The sequence below is a fragment of the Colletes latitarsis genome, chromosome 10 (genome assembly GCF_051014445.1).
Source record: "Colletes latitarsis isolate SP2378_abdomen chromosome 10, iyColLati1, whole genome shotgun sequence".
NCBI classification, from domain to species: domain Eukaryota; kingdom Metazoa; phylum Arthropoda; class Insecta; order Hymenoptera; family Colletidae; genus Colletes; species Colletes latitarsis.
The window spans coordinates 12,613,048-12,631,261 of record NC_135143.1 but is presented as its reverse complement, the minus strand read 5'-3'; the positions used below and the strand labels follow the sequence as shown (position 1 = coordinate 12,631,261).

The following is an 18,214-nucleotide window of genomic DNA, read 5'->3' as shown; positions in this document are numbered from 1 at the left end:
GTGTTTAGTAATCGAACGGCGGGAAATTCAAAATGATTAAAAATATTTATGATCTTTTCATTTGAATGGAAATATACTTGAATATTCGTAGTATTTTAATAGCTTAATGCGGACTATAAGTTATTTTCATTTACAATATTTTATTAAGGATATTTTATTTTGACATAAAAAAAAATGTACTTATATTTTATAGACACACATGGTACATACTAACAGAATACTTTTATTACAAATTTCTCAATGCTTTAACGACATCATCTGTCTTCTCTTTATTTTGTTTTATAACAACTAGATGCATGGTTTCTAAAAGTAGACACAATGTGTGCGATTTCGCGAGCAAAAACGTTGCATAAGCTAAAAATGGTATTTTCCTTAAAATTCGTCCGCTAAGCCCGAGACTTTCCTGACTAAGTTTCATTAATTTAAGGCTATCCTTTGTTTGAGAGTTTTCTTCGAAGCCTAATTTTTCTAAGTAAGGAAAATCAAAAATTTCTTTGGACTCTAGCAGAGATACCTGAAATATTAATGTGTAAGTAATGCAATTAATAAAACACACATAAGAAAATATATGCATTTACCCTCATCAACTCTTTAATGCAAGAAGCATAAATTTTATATATAGCTTCAGAACTAGGATGGCCAATATACTGTCTTATGTCTGCTCTATCGATAAACGCTAAATCAATGGCTTTTACTAAATTACTAGTAGTCAGAATTAAAACATTCGGGTATCGTTTTATTATATCCAGTTGCGTTAGTAAGGCATTCACTACTCTTATAGAGTCAGTGGGTTCTACTCCATTACTGTACGAATTACGAGCATGTGCTAACGATTCTATTTCATCGATCAGAATGCAAACTAATACTTCAGAATTTTCGAGAATACGCTTCATTTCGGAAAATAATTTCATAACTAATTTTCCACTCTGAAAATAGTCAAAGTTTAATCTCGGATTTGTTAAAATAATTTACTTGGTACACAAGTAGTAAGTCACCTCTGAAAACCACTTTGAAAATAGACTGTGACTGTTTATTTCAACAAATTCGACGTGAGTAAATCCCATCCCACGAATAGCTACTTTTTGTGCAATAGCTTTGCACAGGCTAGTTTTACCAGTACCTGGAGGTCCGTGTAATAACACTACCTTATTACAGCTTATAATGTTAGAATTAACATTGTGACGTGAAAATAACATTGATGTTTCCACATAGCATAACAACTGAAAAAAATCTTTGTATACGTTACAAAAATTATTATAAATTGAAATAGATAACAATTTCAACTAACATCTTCTTTTATGTTAGAATCAAAATAAAGATTTTCCCACAGATGATGAAATTCTCTTGTAGGCAAAATCCAATGAGAAGATACTGGCAAATTTTCACTATCATTTTCTATCACTTCTGTAGCTGCATCTTCTTCGGTTAATTTATACACATGAAATCTTAAAATGGCTTCTTGTACTTTCATGTGACCTCTCTTTAAGAATAAAATTTATTCCAATAAAATATTCTACCAAAATTCATTTGTTTTTAATATATTACCTTCCAATGCCTGGGAGAATATACTATTGAATTAACATGATCTTTTACAGGATATGAGAAATTGTATCCATACATAATAGTTTCTAATTGAACATCCTCCAATTTTTTTATCTCTTCATGTACCATCTCCTTTATTTCCGTATTAGTTAACGAACTGAAAGTAAAACATTGTGTAAGCAATATTTAAAAAACATGTTGATTAACACGATTTTTAGAATTATATATGAAGAATTTGACAAATATTTTCATTAAGATGTGAAGATAAATTATTCATTGTAAAACCAAAAATGCAAATTTTCGTTAACAAAGAACCGGTAATACCTGATGGCTTTTTGACATATTTCTACATGCAATACTTTGGAACCTTCCATCTTATTATTGTTCTATACACGTTTTAAAACAATAAAATCTTTGGACCAATGTTGCAAAACTAATTTCTATTAATTTCTGAATTAAACTTCGTATATTCAATTTGTTTGTCCCCTCCTCTACCGGAAATTATCCCTCCACTCTGGTACACTGGTGGAAATACTTATGCGTGATTCACAATATATAACAGAATATATAACTGGTTGAATAAAATTGACTCAAAACTTAAAATCACTAAGTATAAGTCACAATCGAAATTCGAAAAAATTACCAACTCAAATTTTGCTACATATTGTAACGTCCGTGTAGCGTACGTCTCCCCACTCTGGCCCCTCGTCCCTATATTACGAATAGTTAGTTACTAGATAGTAAGTAACTAGATTGCGGAGAGTTTAAGCACTCGTAGGATTAAAAAATATAGATTTTATGTACCTTCGAAGCGAACTAGACGTGGGATATTAGCCGAACGTGATTGTCAGTAAACAAATCAAAGAATGTTATCTACATCCGGCGTAGGTGACCGGAGTAGCATGAGAACGCTCCTGGGCGCAAAGTCTCAGCCGGTGATACTCGGGGATTCCTGATATTGCAGGGAGACTGGAGCACAGAGATCTCCAACTTTTCTGATTATGTGGAATACCTTTGCCAGGTCGGCACGCCGCCCTCGGAGGAATATTAAACCAAGTAAGTCTAGGGAAATCCTTTTTTACCAATGCCGACGAAAACGAGACGTAACAATACGTTCATTGTCACATCATTTTCCCTATCTAATAAGTAGAAATGTTCTGTAGATCAATAGAATACTTGTCATTTTGTAATATGTCTAATGTTTCCTGGGTACCTAATTTTAAAGTTCAGTTATTGTAAACATTCAAAGCTCCCTATTTTTCTACGTCCATAGATATGATCGTTCATAGTGATTGTACTGTTACGCTATCGCGTGAATTTATACTTAGTACATATAACGCCCCCTACGAATATGGCCGCGTAGCTCCTACCTTCACGCGTCTCGGGGGTGGATCGCCGATCGAAGAAGATCCTGACGAACGGGGTAGAACGGGATCTAGAATTTTCCTGGAGAAGAGACGAACGCCGAGGATCTCGAGAAGATTTTTGCGGAAGAGCAGATCAATTCTCGAGACAGTAGAGCAAACATCGAAATTATCGAAAAGTCTGAATAAATGAAATCGTTCAAGTTACATATGAAAATTTTTTAAATTTTATTTTGCGTGCCTCGCCGAGCAGAGCGGTTCAGCGCTCCACGGGCACCAACCCACCCCCTTATCCCCCTAGACTGCCGATCGGGACGCAATACTTGAAATGTTTAGTAACTTCGTTGAAAATGCTTCCATCGTACTACGTTACGACGATAGATCACGATCTATCTAATCAAAGATCTATGGTGCAGTACCGGACGCTATATTAATTCGTATTTTTATAAATCGACAACGGTCAACAAACGTTTCACGGAATTTCACAGTGATCGATTGAAACATGTGGTTTGAAATGTAGCGGATGTCGATCGAACTGATAATTGTTCTTTAGTTAATAATTAAGATCGTTTTATCCTTAAATAATTAATTAAACAATCATTGATATCATTTTATTCGTTAAATGAGTAAAGCAAATGACGACGATGAGCGTAGACGACGCTCTTTGGAGGCGGGCAGAGAGATGGTAGGTCAAACAATGTCTCTCTTTGTTTAACATTATCTATTTCATGTCTCTAAGGTCAATCTATTCAGTTTTATTAGACTTATGATGTTATTTTTTCGCCCATTTTGTACTACAATAACACGAATTAAAGAACATTTAATCGTTGATTGTTATGCCCCTTGTTAAAGGGAAGGGAGTTCCTTGGAACATGTACAAATTAGCTTTGATAAAAAATTCTCCTTTGTATAGTTATTGAATTTTGTACAATATTTATAATAGAAGCCCTGCTCATTCAGAATAAAAATCATATTGATTTTAGTTGGAAAAATACAAGGCAGAAAGGGCTAACAAAGCTAAAAGCTCAGGCCATAGTCAAACGGACGAAGCATCCGATATAGAATCTTTCCATAATGATAAATCTTTAGGACACAGAGAGCCTTATGTAAGAATAACTTTCAAGAAAATGATCATAAATTTATTTATACTTTATATGGATATTATACGAGATATTCTATCAATACATGTAAACTGTTTAAGAAGGTACAGAAATATTATTTTGCTAAAATATAGGTGCACGAGGGTGTTTCTTCAAGAGATATTACACAAAGTAGTGTTAGTATGAGCGAAGGGGAAGCAGATGGTGATTTGGAAGGTCTAGCAGGAAGGGTAGCTCAATTAGAAGAGTTACTACAGGGAAAAGAGGCCATAGTTGAAGCTTTACATGCAGAGATAGATCACTTAAGAGCAGAGGCTTCGTCTCCAAATTCCTCACAAAGCAGTATACACGGCAGAGATATTATATCCTTGTATCATACAAAGGTATATTATATCCTTAATACAGTAGTGCCCACTTAAGTGACCGTGCTCGGGCCCGGTCGCGATCATTTATGCGGGCAAAGTTACTTCTTAGAATTCAACAGAGATAAGGAAAGAGGATAAATGCGAGTGAGATACAATGGTTGACACCTGAAACCATGTATACAATGTATCGATAACGATCGGTGTCAAATTACGCTCGACACGCTCGATCTTCGAAGCCGCTTGACCTTTAAGAATTAGAGGGGATAACCGCGGACACTTATGTGGGCACTACTATAGTTATCTGAAAAAATGTTGAGAGGTTTATTTATGTACACAGTATATGCTAATAGTTGTGCATTTGTTAAACAGTTGCAAGAATTTGAGAAAGCAATAAATCAACGTGATAACCTGATAGAAGAACTGACATGGTCCTTACAACAGTCATTATCTTCTAGAGATACTCTTGTTAATCAATTGAGTTCTATGAATGCCATACAGATACCCAGCAAGAGTAATGCTGGCACAGTAAATGATATGGATTTGCAAGAAAAGGTAAGCATTGTGAAAAAGATTGTGAGGATCTTGAATTTTCATGCATGGATTGATTTTTTTTCTAGAATGATATCTTAGAAACAACTTTAAGTGATCAAAGGTCGTTAATACAAAAATTGACCAGCCAATTGGCACAAATTCAAGAACACGTACAGATGCTAGAAATGGAGAAAGAAACGCGAAACGCTGAAATCAGTGATTACAAATTGCAAATAAACAATTTGAACGAAAAAATTCGTAGTGGCGCAGCTGACAAAAATTTAAACATTGCTGAGACTTTGGAGCAGCAGAAACAGTATGAGGCGCGCGTTGACAAAATAAAGCAGGACATGCAACATATTCTAGAAAAATTTACGGCCGAAACTAATATGAATACGACGCGTCATCAACAGGAGTTAAAAGTATGCTAAGTGAAATTATTTTCCTTTTATCAATAGCTTTGTATAAATAAAGAAAAGCAATTAATAATGACTTAAGAATAAGGAATTGAAAGATGACCCAGATTTAAAATACACAAGCTTAATTAAGATCGATTAATCGTTTTTCTTTATTTATTGTACATACAAGCTTTGCCTTGGACGTCTCGAGATCATGTGTTGCATATTATTTTTCAGGAGATATCAGCGAAAAAAGAGATAGAAATTATGAATATTCAGGAGAAGTACGAAGACCTATTGAAACAGTTGAAGGAAGAAAATAAAATGCTGGCTGATCGTTTAAACAAAGAGTTACCCGATTTGGAAACCAGGCATGCCAAAGAGCTTTCAATTTTCCAAGCTCAAATGAGTCACTATAAAAAAACTGTTGAGGCTCTAAAATTAGAATTAGTGAATCGCTCGGAATCTCAGCAAACAGCTCAAGCCGAAGTAAGTCAATACAAATCGAAACTAAATGAGCTAAAAGTGCAATATGAGAAATCACGACGCACGCAAGAGTTGGACCATCTGAAGGCAAAAGAAATGCTTGCCGAGCAAATCAAATTGCATAAACTGCAATTGGAAGAAATGACTTCGAAGTACGTTGCTGTAACTGCAATTCTAGAATCAAAAGAAAGCATAGAACGTTCTTTAGAGCAAGCTTTAACAGACGCTGCGACGATGAAAGTCGAGAATGAAGGTTTGAAGTTCAAACTAGATGACTTGTCGTCGAGATACTCTGCAGCTCAGTCGTTGATCGAGAACAGTCAAGTTCACGAACGAACTTTGAACAACAAAATTTATGACTTGGAAAAATCCTTGTCAAGACTGAGTGGTATAAACATAAGCACGCTGAGCGAATTAAACGAAACCAGTTATCAAACTTTCGACGAAGTGGCGATTCAATATCAATTAACAAAGCAGAAACTCGAAGAGAAAGCAGAGTTGGAGAAGCTTCTAGTTAATCGAATAGATGGCCTCGAAAATGATGTCCGCAAAACGAAAGCGGAGCTAGACGAAGCAAATCTCACTAAAAAGTCATACGAGAAACAGTTGAAGGACATGAAGAATATGTGTGATAAATACAAGTCCGAGCTCAGCCTGTTGAAAAAGAATGAGCCGGATGGTCAGAATTCTTTACAAACGATTGAGCAGAATAGATTGTCTGGTCAAAGTAAAAGAGATGCTGTCAGTGAATTATTGTATAAAACTGAAGAGGACCAACAGGAGATCGAAAACCTTAAAATGTCACTCGAACAAAAAGGAATGGAACTCGCAGAATCTACGAAAAACATATATGATTTGACGGAAAAGCTTAAGAAGTCGGAGGAGGAGTGTCAAGACCTGAAAAATGGATTGGCCATCGCGTGGGCTCAGTGTGCAGAGGTGGAAGAGAAGTTGAATCAAACATTAGCATCAAGCGACAGCAAACTTGACGTTTCAACGCCAACGTCAAGTTATAGTAGTAATCTAATGAAGCAATTTCATTTAAATAAAACCATGAATGCTTCTATGAACACAACGCACGATCAAAGTACGGACACGAATAAAGCTTTCTACGAGAATAACGAAGAGCTTGACACTAAGAAAACAACGCTTGTGCAAGCGAAGCTTGCAGCGGCGACAGAAGAAAATGAGACATTGTTACAGGAGTTAGAACGTTTGAAGGAAAAACTGGTCGATTATGAGGAAGTTAAAAACAAATTAAACCGTTATTCTATGCTCTCGGAGGATTTGTCTATCGAAAAAGAACGTGCATTGGAAGAAAATAGAATTTTGAAGAAGAAACTGGAAAGCATTCATTCGATACAAGAATTTGTGAATCAATTGAGAGCAGACAAAGAGTCGTTGCACAAAGAGATCGAGGCATTGATTTGCGTTCATAATGAACAGATAAATGCGATAAAAGCTGAAACTGCGGCAGAAATTAAAAAAGTGCAAACATTAGCATTAAGCGTAAAAGGAGGTACTACCGAACTGTATGATTTGAAAGCTGAATTGGAGATGCGCCACGCAAAAGAAATGGAAGAATTACGAATGTACTTCGAGCAGAAATGTTTGCTAATGGAGAAGCAATATTCTGAAGAAATATTTAGCCAACAATCTAAGAAAATGTCTGATAATGACAGTGAGGTGGCAGATTTAACAGAAGGTTTATATTTTGGAGGTGCTGGCGACTGTTTGAACGTTTCAAACATTTCTGAACGTAGTTCGAGAGTTACTTCTCCATTAGGGGATGAAAATTTGCAGCTTAATAAAAACAATTTTAACAGTCTTAATAAGTCTGAGCTTGAATATGAGACAACCATTAAAGCTCTGCAACAAGAATTGAAAAATAGAATAATTGAAGTGCAGGATATAAAATTGCATTATGAAAAAGTTTTAGAAGATCAGAAAAATAGGTATGAAAGAGATCTGTATGATAGCAGGGGAGAGAGGCATGAATTTTTACGAAATACGGTGAATGAGGTAAGTGCAATATTTAAATGTGTTTATACTTATTATTTATGTAATTAACGAACTTCATGTGTGTTACTTTTTGTGTTAATGGCTGAGTACTTTTCTTTGTGTGAAAAAGTTGTTTAATATAAAACAAAAATATACATTTTTTTGTTTGCTCTTTTGCTATACAGTGAACCTCTGTAACCAGGAGGTTTCACTTTATAGTTGGTATGTTTTATCTCGGTAGAAGGGAATAGTTTGTTGAAATAGAATTAAAAAGACCCAAATAGTTTTGAGAGAAATGCATGATATTTCAATTTGTAATGAATGTAATCTATGTATATGTTTTCTTAATTTGTGTTTGGAAAAGATCAGCGTTTAAACAATTTCGGTCATCTAAGTTGCGAGTAGGACTTATTGCTTTAAAGAATTGTAATTCTATAGGATCATGTTTGAGTAGTTTCTAATTAATAGAGTGTGTAGTTGGAAAGAAATTACGGATTTGGAACTTAAGAAGTTCCTTCAAACTAAATAGAATCGCGACGTATAGTTTCTCTTGTAACTAACATGCTATTGTGTGATCATACATGTGTGCATGCAGCATTGTCAAACAGAATGGGATGCGGGTGCGTTGGAAAACGGTGAATTAACGCAACTGCGAGCGGCCTACAACCATCAATTGGAAGAACAAGTTGCACTAGCTAAAGTGGATATTGTCAATGCGCTTCAAGAACAAATTCAGGTAGCTTTAGATTTAAACACACGAATTTCTGACAAACTATTTTGCAGAAAACAGAAGAAGTACATTTTTTCCTTGCAAGAAATAGGGCTTGGTTAAATTTATTTGAACATAGTGTTTATAGTGAATTAATATACTGTTTTTACATTGATGCCATTTATTAAACAGGCGCTTTTAATGGTTGAGTCGGACGCAGAGGACAATTGGTCGTCAGAGTTACTAGAATTGCGTGATAAACTTACCAACAATGCAAAACGTGAAATGCAGTTGCTGAAAGAAACACATACTGCAGAACTATGTCGTTTGAAAGAGGAGCATTCGCGTAACGTAGCCAGAATGATTGATCGTCATCAAGAGGAACTGAGTAAAATTAGGGTAGACAGTGGTCCTAGTTATGACGGAAAACGAGATTCCAACAAAATTTTACACGTGGATCGCAAAATTCTTGAAGAAAGGTATATACATCTTAACAGGATTAAATATTTTTATGAGACCCTATACATTTTCCATTTTTATCCAACAGAAATAGTTTGAGTAAAACATGTGCCACTCTCAAGACTTTGGTCGAAGAGTTAATAAAGTACTTCGTTATATGCGAAGAAGAAGTAAATAACACTCTTACCATTGAAGTTCTTAAAAGACAATTATGCGATAGTGTTAGTAGCGAAAAGCCTGCTCAGGTTGAGGAAATTCAAAAATTGGAAAGTCAAGAATCTAGCACTACGTTAAATTCTTCGCAGATAAGGATTCAGAGAGTTCATTTCGCTCCGCAAACTACCGAAATAATATCTATAATAAACAGCGATACCGAAAACTTGCCAACTATAATGAAGGAAAATGATGATATTACTGAGAAACTAAAACAAGAATTGAACAATTGCATACGTCGTTTGAAGGCCGAAAGCGCTGAAATTCTCGGTACTACATTGACCACTGATGGTGATCGACGTAGCACACTTGCAAAGCAGATTACATGGATAAATAAAGTGAACGAGGAGCTTACTTTGAAGTTACACCATGCAGAATCCCTGATCGTAGGTTACCAAGAAGAAACGGAGCAACTAAAAGTTACGATCCTTGATCTCCAGAGAAAGTTGATCAACCTGGAAAATAAGAAAGAAATCATAACAGAAGGGTATGGAGAGAACGACGAAGTTAACAGCGAAGTTACGCTGCAGGACTTCTCACAACTACAAGAAAAAGGTAAAATTGTCAAGTCTACTCCATGATAAATATCGTTTGTAAGTGTTACTCATTTTTTAGCGAGGCATGTATTATCGAACGGAGGGGGAGACAGTACAGAACTGTTACAACTGATAGAGGAATTGTGCAGGCAAAGTGAGAAATTAATGGAAGATGCAAGAAAAGAGAAAGAAGACCTGCAACAACAGGTAAATTTAATGTTTCTCCTCCGATGAGTGCACCAATTGCATGAATTTTCATTACATAGAATTGGTATGCTACATAAGACGAAATTGTGGTGTATTGCATATTGAAAATGAGTTATGTATTTGGTAGTTCATAATATTCATGTTTTATCTGTATCTATGAGCTTTAGTATTCGTATATTGCACAAGATATTATCGTTCATAGCGAATAGTAAAATCACGGTGTTCTACCATATTCAGTCTCATTATTCGTATATCTATATTTTCATCCAACTTTTTGTTCCGATTAAAGATGAAAAGTTTTCTAAGTTTATTCGTTTTGATTAATTCTTAATTAAATACGTATTAATTGGTTGTTTAAAGAGAAATATTTCAGATAACAAATACAATTTTGTTCAAATAACACAAAGTGACGAAAAATATTTATTACAAATATTATGAATAAATGTATATATATTTTAATGAAAAAATTCGACGGGTAAAATTTTATGGCTCTGTGATGCAGTTTTTAAAGAATTGATCGGCGTTCTGTTATCTTGCCAGCAGGTGCCTTTAGAACCTACTCCTCCCCCATACATTCACAGGGTTTGCCGCCGAAAGGTAAATTATAGAAATACTAATACTATTTTAAAAGCTGCTCCGTAAGTTAATCGTAATTTTAACCGCATTTGAGCAATTTTTAACGGTAAATTGAAAACGCTATGAATCTATTCTATTCTCATAAAACGCTGCGCCTGGAAATTCACTAATCGTCACACCATTCTGATTTCATAATACAACAATCATAACAGAAAATAACAGTAACTTCCTAACAATTAACCACAGCATGTATAATTATGGTGTATTGTTTTTTTATTTTTATTTTGCATGTATCTAATCAATACTGTAAAGTAACTTTTCTATTCTAGCAATTTATGATAATTATACAATCTTTTTAATAGCAGTAAAACACTAAATGTTAGATGCGACTCGAAAAAGATAGACTATTTCACAATACAGAACTAAATTTTGTAGAATATTCCTCTCGAATGCTTTTTTTTTTGTTTTGCATAAATGCATTCTTCTTTAAATTATAGAGGCATGCAGTTTATAGTGTACACTGCAATTGCATTTTACTCATTATCGGATGTGAACTAATATTTTGCGTTGATGATGTATTCAAATTTTATTATGTATTTATTTAACAGTATTTTTTTAACAGACATTTATTACTGATTTTAAATTCAATGTGTGGTTTATAAATTATTCGATTATTACCTTTTTTTTTTTTTTAAGTTGACTTCAACATCAATTTTAATATTTCAAAAATGTATAGATCGAGGCAGCAGATAAACAATTAAAAGCAACACGAAGATTCTTGGATGAACAGGCAAGCGAGAGAGAAGTTGAACGAGATGAAACCACGAAGCAAATACATATTTTGCAAGAACAACTTAAAGATCGTGAACGCGAAAAGGAACGGGATCTACGCATCACATCCGAGGTACGTTTATGAATATTTTGTATTCGTTACAAAAGAAGAAAGGACAATCAAGGGTGGACGCAGTTTTGAAACGCATACGAAATATATAAAATTAAAATTATTCCTTCAACTAAAACGGTATACAATTTATACTGAAATAATTATACGCACTCAAGGTGACTGCTTTTTTGGAAATTAAACAAATATAAAATACTACTTATAATTGTTGGTTTAGTTGTAATTTAATTGTATGGTTACACGAAAGTCAAGTATAAGAGCTAAACCTTTAAATTAATAATTTTTATTTGTTTTGGATTGAGTTTTTTTCTCATAATCTTTCCTGATTTTTTAAATATTTAAAAACAATTCAGCTAATCGATAATTTATGGGAATTTACATGTCAATTTATTTTGTTTTTATAGCCGTCGTTATGTATATTAGCATTTCTCAAATAGCGATCATGCAAACCTTGGCAGGGGGAGATGAATAAAAACGTATTATAATATTACACGCTAAATATTTTCACATTTAGTTCTGTGCATTGCTTTGGTAAACATAGATCCACCAAAATATTTTCTTTAAAATGGTTCGCGGAAAGATGAAGTTTGAGAAATACTGATCTGTACTATACTGTAATTAGACAGCTTATAACACGCATTGTCACTAATTGTATTAACACGAGTTTTCCTGCACTCTGGTTTCGGTTTTCTGTTTGTTGCACAAAGCAGACTACACTATCACCTGAACCAACGTCAGACGTCCCTGTGCTTCAAGCATCTGACATCAATATAGCTGTGAGTTGTATTCTATTTATTATATTGATCAGTATATTCGACAGGATTTCAGATATACAGGATGGTAGACAGTATAAAATATAGATTTTACTTTAATAAAAATCAAGTTAGTTTTTATGCATGCAATTATATTTGGTTTGGAAGCTTGTATCTGAACATGACATTCACTTTAACAAAATACTTGTATGCTTTACACGTTGGTGGTGCTTCTTCATAACTAGTTATGGTTGTGGTTATATAGATTGAAATAATAGTTAAAAACTTTTATCAAAGAATTGAACGAAATTCAGGTGGAGGCTCTAGAGTCTCAGATGCGAGAGATGTCCTCCCTTATATCGGACACAGAGGCCAAAAAAACAGAAACTGAGAGTGAATTGAAAGCAGCTGTCGATAAGATCTGGGTGCTCAGAGAAATCATTACTGATTTGGAACAGCAACTACAAATAAAGACAGAGAAAGAAGAATCATTGCAAATTCAAATAAATCAACTAGAAACAGTGATCGCGGTCCAAACTAAGAACCAACATGAATTGGTACAGGAACTGGATTCGATTAAAATGGGTAGTGAAAGTAAACATCTCAACGAACATATAAGTCTGTTACAGGTAAGTTCTGGAGAACTTATTAAGCTTTTCTAGAGTATGTTTTTTTATTTAACAAATATAATTTTCAAGGAGGAATTAAAAAAGCACAAGTTAAGTTCGGAGCAGTTTAACGTCAATTCTGCTGCGTTAAAGCAAATGAAAACAGAACTTCGCGAGATGCAAATACAATTGGACAAGAGGATCAAAGATTTAGAATCTGCTCATATGTGTAGCTCTAATTTGAGTTTGAGTCAACCAAGTGAAGATGTTTCCATCAGAGAACAGATAGATGCGTCGCGTTGTCCTACTCCGGACGATCCTACTTTACCGCCGATGTTGCCTCTCGATCAATTGCTCAAACTCAAGGAGAAAATGATGAAACATGCCAGGGCCGAAGAAGTTGTGTTCAAGAGAATCAAGGATTTAGAAATGCAAGTGTCGTCTCTCAAGAATCAGAACGAGGATCTACAGGCTGAACAAGAGATCTTGCAGCAAACTGCATCCGAACAGTTGTTCCAAATAGAAGCAATGCGTGGCCGATTGGAACAACATAAACAAAATGCCCCGTTTGCTCAAAGACAGGCTACGTCGCGTTTAGAATTGCAACTTCACGAAGCCACTACGAAATTTGAGTCGTTAGAACGAATCATTGCCGACAAAGATTTGGAGTTGAAGGATATGAAGAATCAATTGGACAGAGTTAATCAGCTGTTGCAAGAGAAAGAAGCAGAAATTGCAAATATCGTGCAAGTGGAGGGCTCTACAATCCAAAAATTGAAAGAACATTTGGAAGTTGCCGAGGAAGAAAAGAGAATTTTACAGGCACAGGTCGGTGTCCAAGAACACGCTCAGTTAGAGTTACCACGGTTGATCGATAGTATGTTGGCAGACAAGAACGAAGAAATAGATCATCTGAAGGAACATTTATCCAAAAAAGAGAAACAACTTGAATTATATTCCTCCTTAAATTTGGACGAAACGCAATTACGAGAGTTGGCGCGACAAGTAGACCCAAAAAATAGTGCTCGTACGTTGAGTGATATTTTGTCTCTTCATTCGGAATGCGAAGAAACGACAGAAGCTATTCGAGGGATGAGCGTAAATCAAATACTTCCCGATATGTCTGCTTTCAAAGTTCCTAGTTCACTTATGTCGTCTAAAAACGCAGACGAGTCTATGGTGCCTTTAATTAATACTACTAACATGGTCATACAAGTGCCGCCTCTGGATCTTGGATCTCATTCTCAGAGTTCGTCAGCCACACCTAATCAGCCATCTGTAGGTATGGAATTGTTACATAGTGGATTTGAATCAAAAACTTCCAGGAACAGCGTATCGATGGACGAGACAGATCATGTCTTACAATCGAGACAAGGGAACAACAAGATACATGAGTCCCCAGAAAGGGAATCAGATGGTAGAAATGAAAGCAATAATGAGAACAAATTGTATGTTACATCGATAAAGCATACGCAGACTTCCATTAACGAGACAATTAAGGAAATAGAGAACCTGGAGAATCAATTGCAAACTGTGCGGGAGGAGTTACAGATGAAATCAACGATTCTAGAAAAACGCGAGACAGACTTGATGGCTTTGCAAAAACTTTACGAAGAACAGCAGCTGGAATTCAGGGAAGTGGTCGAGACACTCGCGAGAGACAAATGCTTCTATCAGAACCAATACGAGTTGTCGCATGCGTCCGAAAGTAAAATAAAGAAAGATTTGCAGGAAATAGAGAATGTTTTAAAATTGAAAATCGAAGAGATCGAAGAGCACAAGAATAGAATGCAAGTGAATCAGAAAATTATAATGGAATTAAATTTGGAAAATACAAAACTGAAGGACACGGAAGAAAAGGCACAAGAACAGGCAAGAAAATTCAGTGCTTTGTTACAGGAAAGGATAAAGGAATTACAAAATCTGAGGGACGCGATCTTTGAGAAAGATATCACTATTGAAACTATTCAAACGCGCAACATCGAGATAGAGAACGAGAACAAACAGCTATACGAGTTTAAGACCAAATATCAATCGTCTAAGCAGGAGATCATGGAGTGTCAGAACGAGATTCAGAGACTGAGGGAAGGTCTGAATAATAGAGATCAAATCATCAGACGATTGGAAGATATGGCTAGACGTAGCAGCTTCTCAGGAACATCTTCACCCTCAAATGAGAAGGATCAAGAGATACATCATTTGCAGGAATATTTGAAGGAAAAGGATAAAGTTATACGTCAGATGAGTGACGACAGCAAAAGCTTGCATAGGGCTTTGGAGACGATACAGAACAAAATGAAGGAATCTGGAAACGTGGTGGAATTAAGAAGGAAACTGAAAGACGAACGAAAACTAAACGCTGAATTACGAGACGTGGTAGAAAAGTTGAGCCACGAATTGTCCGACCTAAAATTATCTGCACAACGATTACAGGACGATACTGACATCGAGGACATGGTACAGAGAGAACTGAATTTGTCAGCACACCTAGACAGGCAAATTATGAATGCTATTGAAAGCGACGCAGAGGATAATGCGTGCAGAGTAGAAAAACATACTCAGCACCAAGATTATCAGGAAGGAGTACAAAGAGGTATGGAACTGAAATTGCAATTAAGTCAAGCCAATAAAATCAACGAAGAATTAAAGAATCTGAAAGATGATTTAGAGATCGAGAGAGGAATACTTAAATGTCAAATTGCGGAGTACGAAGGACGGATCTTTCAACTTAAATCAGATTTGGCGGAAGAGTCTAAGAAAGTGGCAAAACTCGACGAAGAACTGTCGTCTGAGAAGAACGTAATCCGATCGTTGAAGATTCAAATTGAGAAGGAGCATAGAGCGATGAAGTCTGGACATATTCAGGACTCGGAGTTGATCGAATTCCTTCAACATAAGCTAAAGACATCTCTGGACAACGAAGCGAAACTTCGCAATGACCTCTCGTTATTACGTCAAGAACACGAAAGTCTGGAAATACAGTTGAGTTTGATGAAAGATCACGTACAGTCTCAGAAAGCGGACGACTTGCCAAAACTGACTGACCTTTTGGAAACCGAGCGGAAGAAATACTTGACCCTCGTGGAAAACTTTGAGAAAGCAGAGCGAAATAATGCGGAATTGAGAGATACCGTAAGGAAATTGCAGATGGAAAAGAGTCGTTTCGAGAAACAGTTAGAAGTGGAAGTAGACGAAAAAGAGAAACTGATAAGTAGCCTGGCTTTGATCGAAGGAATCAAAGACCATCTGCAAACTGATCTCAGGCGTACCAAAGAGGATTTCAAGGCTCGAGAGAAGGAGTGCGAGTGGCTACAAAAAAGGATCAAATCTATGTCCGATACAGAAAATAGAAGACAGGAGCAAAGTACTACCGAACATAATGAGCTTAAGGCATTAAGGAGGGAAATAAATAACGCGAGGGAAGTTATGGTTAGTATACATACTGTAGAGAACTGGTGAGTTTGCGAGTTTGCGAGTTCGCAACTTACCAACTTCTTAGATTACTTTAATTTTATAACGTTCCATTTGCAACGCAATTGAAAGTTTTTTAATTGAGATTCTTTCTTGGATAGATGGATTTAGAGGCTGATATGAAACAATCAAAGAGAGAAGTAACGGAATCCCTTGAACGGGAAATGAAACTAGCTGAAACTTTGGAGACTCTCAGAGAAAGAGAAACAGATTTGCTTAAGAGATTGTCCGCCTCCAAGGACGAAGAGCAGAAGTTAAGAGATACAATAATCGAGTTGCAACAGGATCTGAGAGCGACCATTAAAAGGGAATCAGATCTTTCAAAAGAATTGAAAAGCAAATTTACAGGAGAGAAGAATGTACCTGCCAAATTTATACAGAAAATCAAGGTAATATAACTTAAATAAGGAGCTAATAATTTGCATAATACAAAGTATCAAATGTTACACTTTGCCCGCGGTAAAATGTCTTGATTATCCCGTACAATGGCCAACATGACTGTAACGAAAGGGTTAATGACCAACACTCTGCTTAATAGGATCTCAGCGATATCAATGAAAAGTACGCGAATGAAAAGAGTGTGCTTCAAGAAAAGCTCATTAAAGCACGGGAAGAGAAGGAGCAACTTAGTCAACGGGTAAAACTACTTGAAGCTCAAGTGAAGCGAAGTAGAAGCTCTCAAGATGTAAACGCATTAAGTCCAGATTATGTGGACAAGGTAATTTGTTGCTTCACGATATAGTTACCTTCTATTTTCTTTTTTTACTTGCCTATAATAATGTTTGTTTTCTGCAGTTGCACCACTTCTATGGAAAATATATGCGAGCAGAAAGTAGACGGAAAGCCTTAACGTATCAGAAACGTTATTTATTAACCATAGTAGGCGGTTACCAGCTTTCAGAAGAAAACACGTTAACGATTCTGTCTCAGTTGACTAAAGAACAACGATCTTATACTACCATGGGTCGTAATAAAAAATCGCCGAAAGTACGTTTCAAGAGTGCAGCGCTGGTTTTCGTCAGTATACACAGAATGAAATGGCTGATTTTGAGGTCATCTATCGGCAAACGAATAGGGGTCAAGACGTTATTATGGAATGTGGATCAGGCATTTATACCGGTGCAAAAAGTTACTACGAATCATTCGCCTCCCGTTCGAGAAAAGCCGACATCAAAGTAAGTACACATATTGTGAGCATATTAACATTAAAGCGAATACTTTAATTTTGGAAAATTTGATTGCCCTTTCAGTGGTGATGGTGGCTTTGGAGAATTTGCGCTTGAACAGTATTATCAACGGTTAAAAAATATTCAAGAGACATTAGGTTTAGCAATGGTAGAGTGTGCGAGTCGTCAGATTCTTCCAGAATAGTATTACGAACGTCTAAGTCCTGTAAACGTTAAGATACGAGCGTGAAATATGCTCAGAGACTGTGATTGAAGTATCATGATTTTAAATGCAACCACTAGTGCATGGCTTGCATGGGATTGCTGTTCCCATTTGTGTCGACGGATGGAAACAATTGTAAACGGGGCATTTTAGTCAGAAATGTTGTTAAAATTTTATCCTTTCTTTCATGTATTTTTCTTACAGAGTGTAAATAGAAATTATAGCATAGAGACTGCAATTGTTAATACGCGTCAAGCCTTCGCACGTTTATTTTATCATAATCTACCGTGTGCTATTTACGTTAGTATCGTTGTTTTAAATAATACAGAGAAGAACAAATACATTAGTTCTAAATAAACGTACTCATTTATCACATTTTACCAAAGTTACGATAAACTATAGTTTTAATTATATTGTTAGTCCTTTTAAGAATGCAAACATGTGCCTTGTAAATTGTAATAAGTGTCTAATATTTATTTATTGACAATATGTACGTTTTTATATTATGAATAAAGTATGGAATGACTTTTTATGGAATTAACAAGAAAGGAATTAATAATTTCCGCCATATCGATATATTGATATATTTGTATATTTTAACAAAAG

General features: G+C 35.5%; 2 protein-coding genes across 9 annotated transcripts; one reads left to right on the top strand and one right to left on the bottom strand.

Annotated features, from left to right (window-relative positions):
- Positions 1 to 213: 213 nt before the first annotated feature.
- Positions 214 to 2,057, bottom strand: Pch2 (pachytene checkpoint 2 protein). The gene is made up of 6 exons (XM_076774370.1): positions 1,867 to 2,057; positions 1,546 to 1,699; positions 1,289 to 1,480; positions 996 to 1,220; positions 579 to 926; positions 214 to 514 (listed from the first exon to the last, which is right to left on the bottom strand). The coding sequence occupies exons 1-6, from the start codon at positions 1,914 to 1,916 to the stop codon at positions 227 to 229; spliced, it is 1,257 nt and encodes a 418-aa protein (XP_076630485.1). The 5' UTR covers positions 1,917 to 2,057; the 3' UTR covers positions 214 to 226.
- Positions 2,058 to 3,310: 1,253 nt separating this feature from the next.
- Positions 3,311 to 18,145, top strand: LOC143347186 (uncharacterized). Of its 8 annotated transcripts, none has more exons than XM_076776162.1 (19): positions 3,311 to 3,591; positions 3,890 to 4,012; positions 4,141 to 4,389; positions 4,741 to 4,923; positions 4,989 to 5,324; positions 5,538 to 7,808; positions 8,383 to 8,523; positions 8,689 to 8,975; positions 9,044 to 9,723; positions 9,784 to 9,911; positions 10,455 to 10,508; positions 11,224 to 11,391; positions 12,096 to 12,164; positions 12,455 to 12,769; positions 12,839 to 16,177; positions 16,321 to 16,608; positions 16,758 to 16,937; positions 17,015 to 17,394; positions 17,470 to 18,145. In XM_076776162.1, the coding sequence occupies exons 1-19, from the start codon at positions 3,529 to 3,531 to the stop codon at positions 17,588 to 17,590; spliced, it is 9,375 nt and encodes a 3,124-aa protein (XP_076632277.1). In that variant the 5' UTR covers positions 3,311 to 3,528; the 3' UTR covers positions 17,591 to 18,145. The 8 variants fall into 8 exon arrangements, with proteins under 8 accessions (XP_076632277.1, XP_076632275.1, XP_076632274.1 ...); XM_076776160.1 differs by having other exon boundaries at positions 10,452 to 10,508; positions 12,099 to 12,164; XM_076776159.1 differs by having other exon boundaries at positions 10,452 to 10,508.
- The last annotated feature ends 69 nt before the right edge of the window (positions 18,146 to 18,214 follow it).

Coding starts and splice junctions, on each gene's coding strand:
- LOC143347186 (XM_076776159.1), top strand. CDS start 3,529: ATGAGTAAAGCAAATGACGACGATGAGCGTAGACGACGCTCTTTGGAG. Junction 8,976..9,043: donor CGCAAAATTCTTGAAGAAAG/GTATATACATCT, acceptor TTTATCCAACAG/AAATAGTTTGAGTAAAACAT. Junction 11,392..12,095: donor ATCTACGCATCACATCCGAG/GTACGTTTATGA, acceptor TGTTGCACAAAG/CAGACTACACTATCACCTGA.
- Pch2 (XM_076774370.1), bottom strand. CDS start 1,916: ATGGAAGGTTCCAAAGTATTGCATGTAGAAATATGTCAAAAAGCCATC. Junction 1,481..1,545: donor ATTCTCCCAGGCATTGGAAG/GTAATATATTAA, acceptor TTATTCTTAAAG/AGAGGTCACATGAAAGTACA. Junction 927..995: donor TTTCAAAGTGGTTTTCAGAG/GTGACTTACTAC, acceptor GACTATTTTCAG/AGTGGAAAATTAGTTATGAA.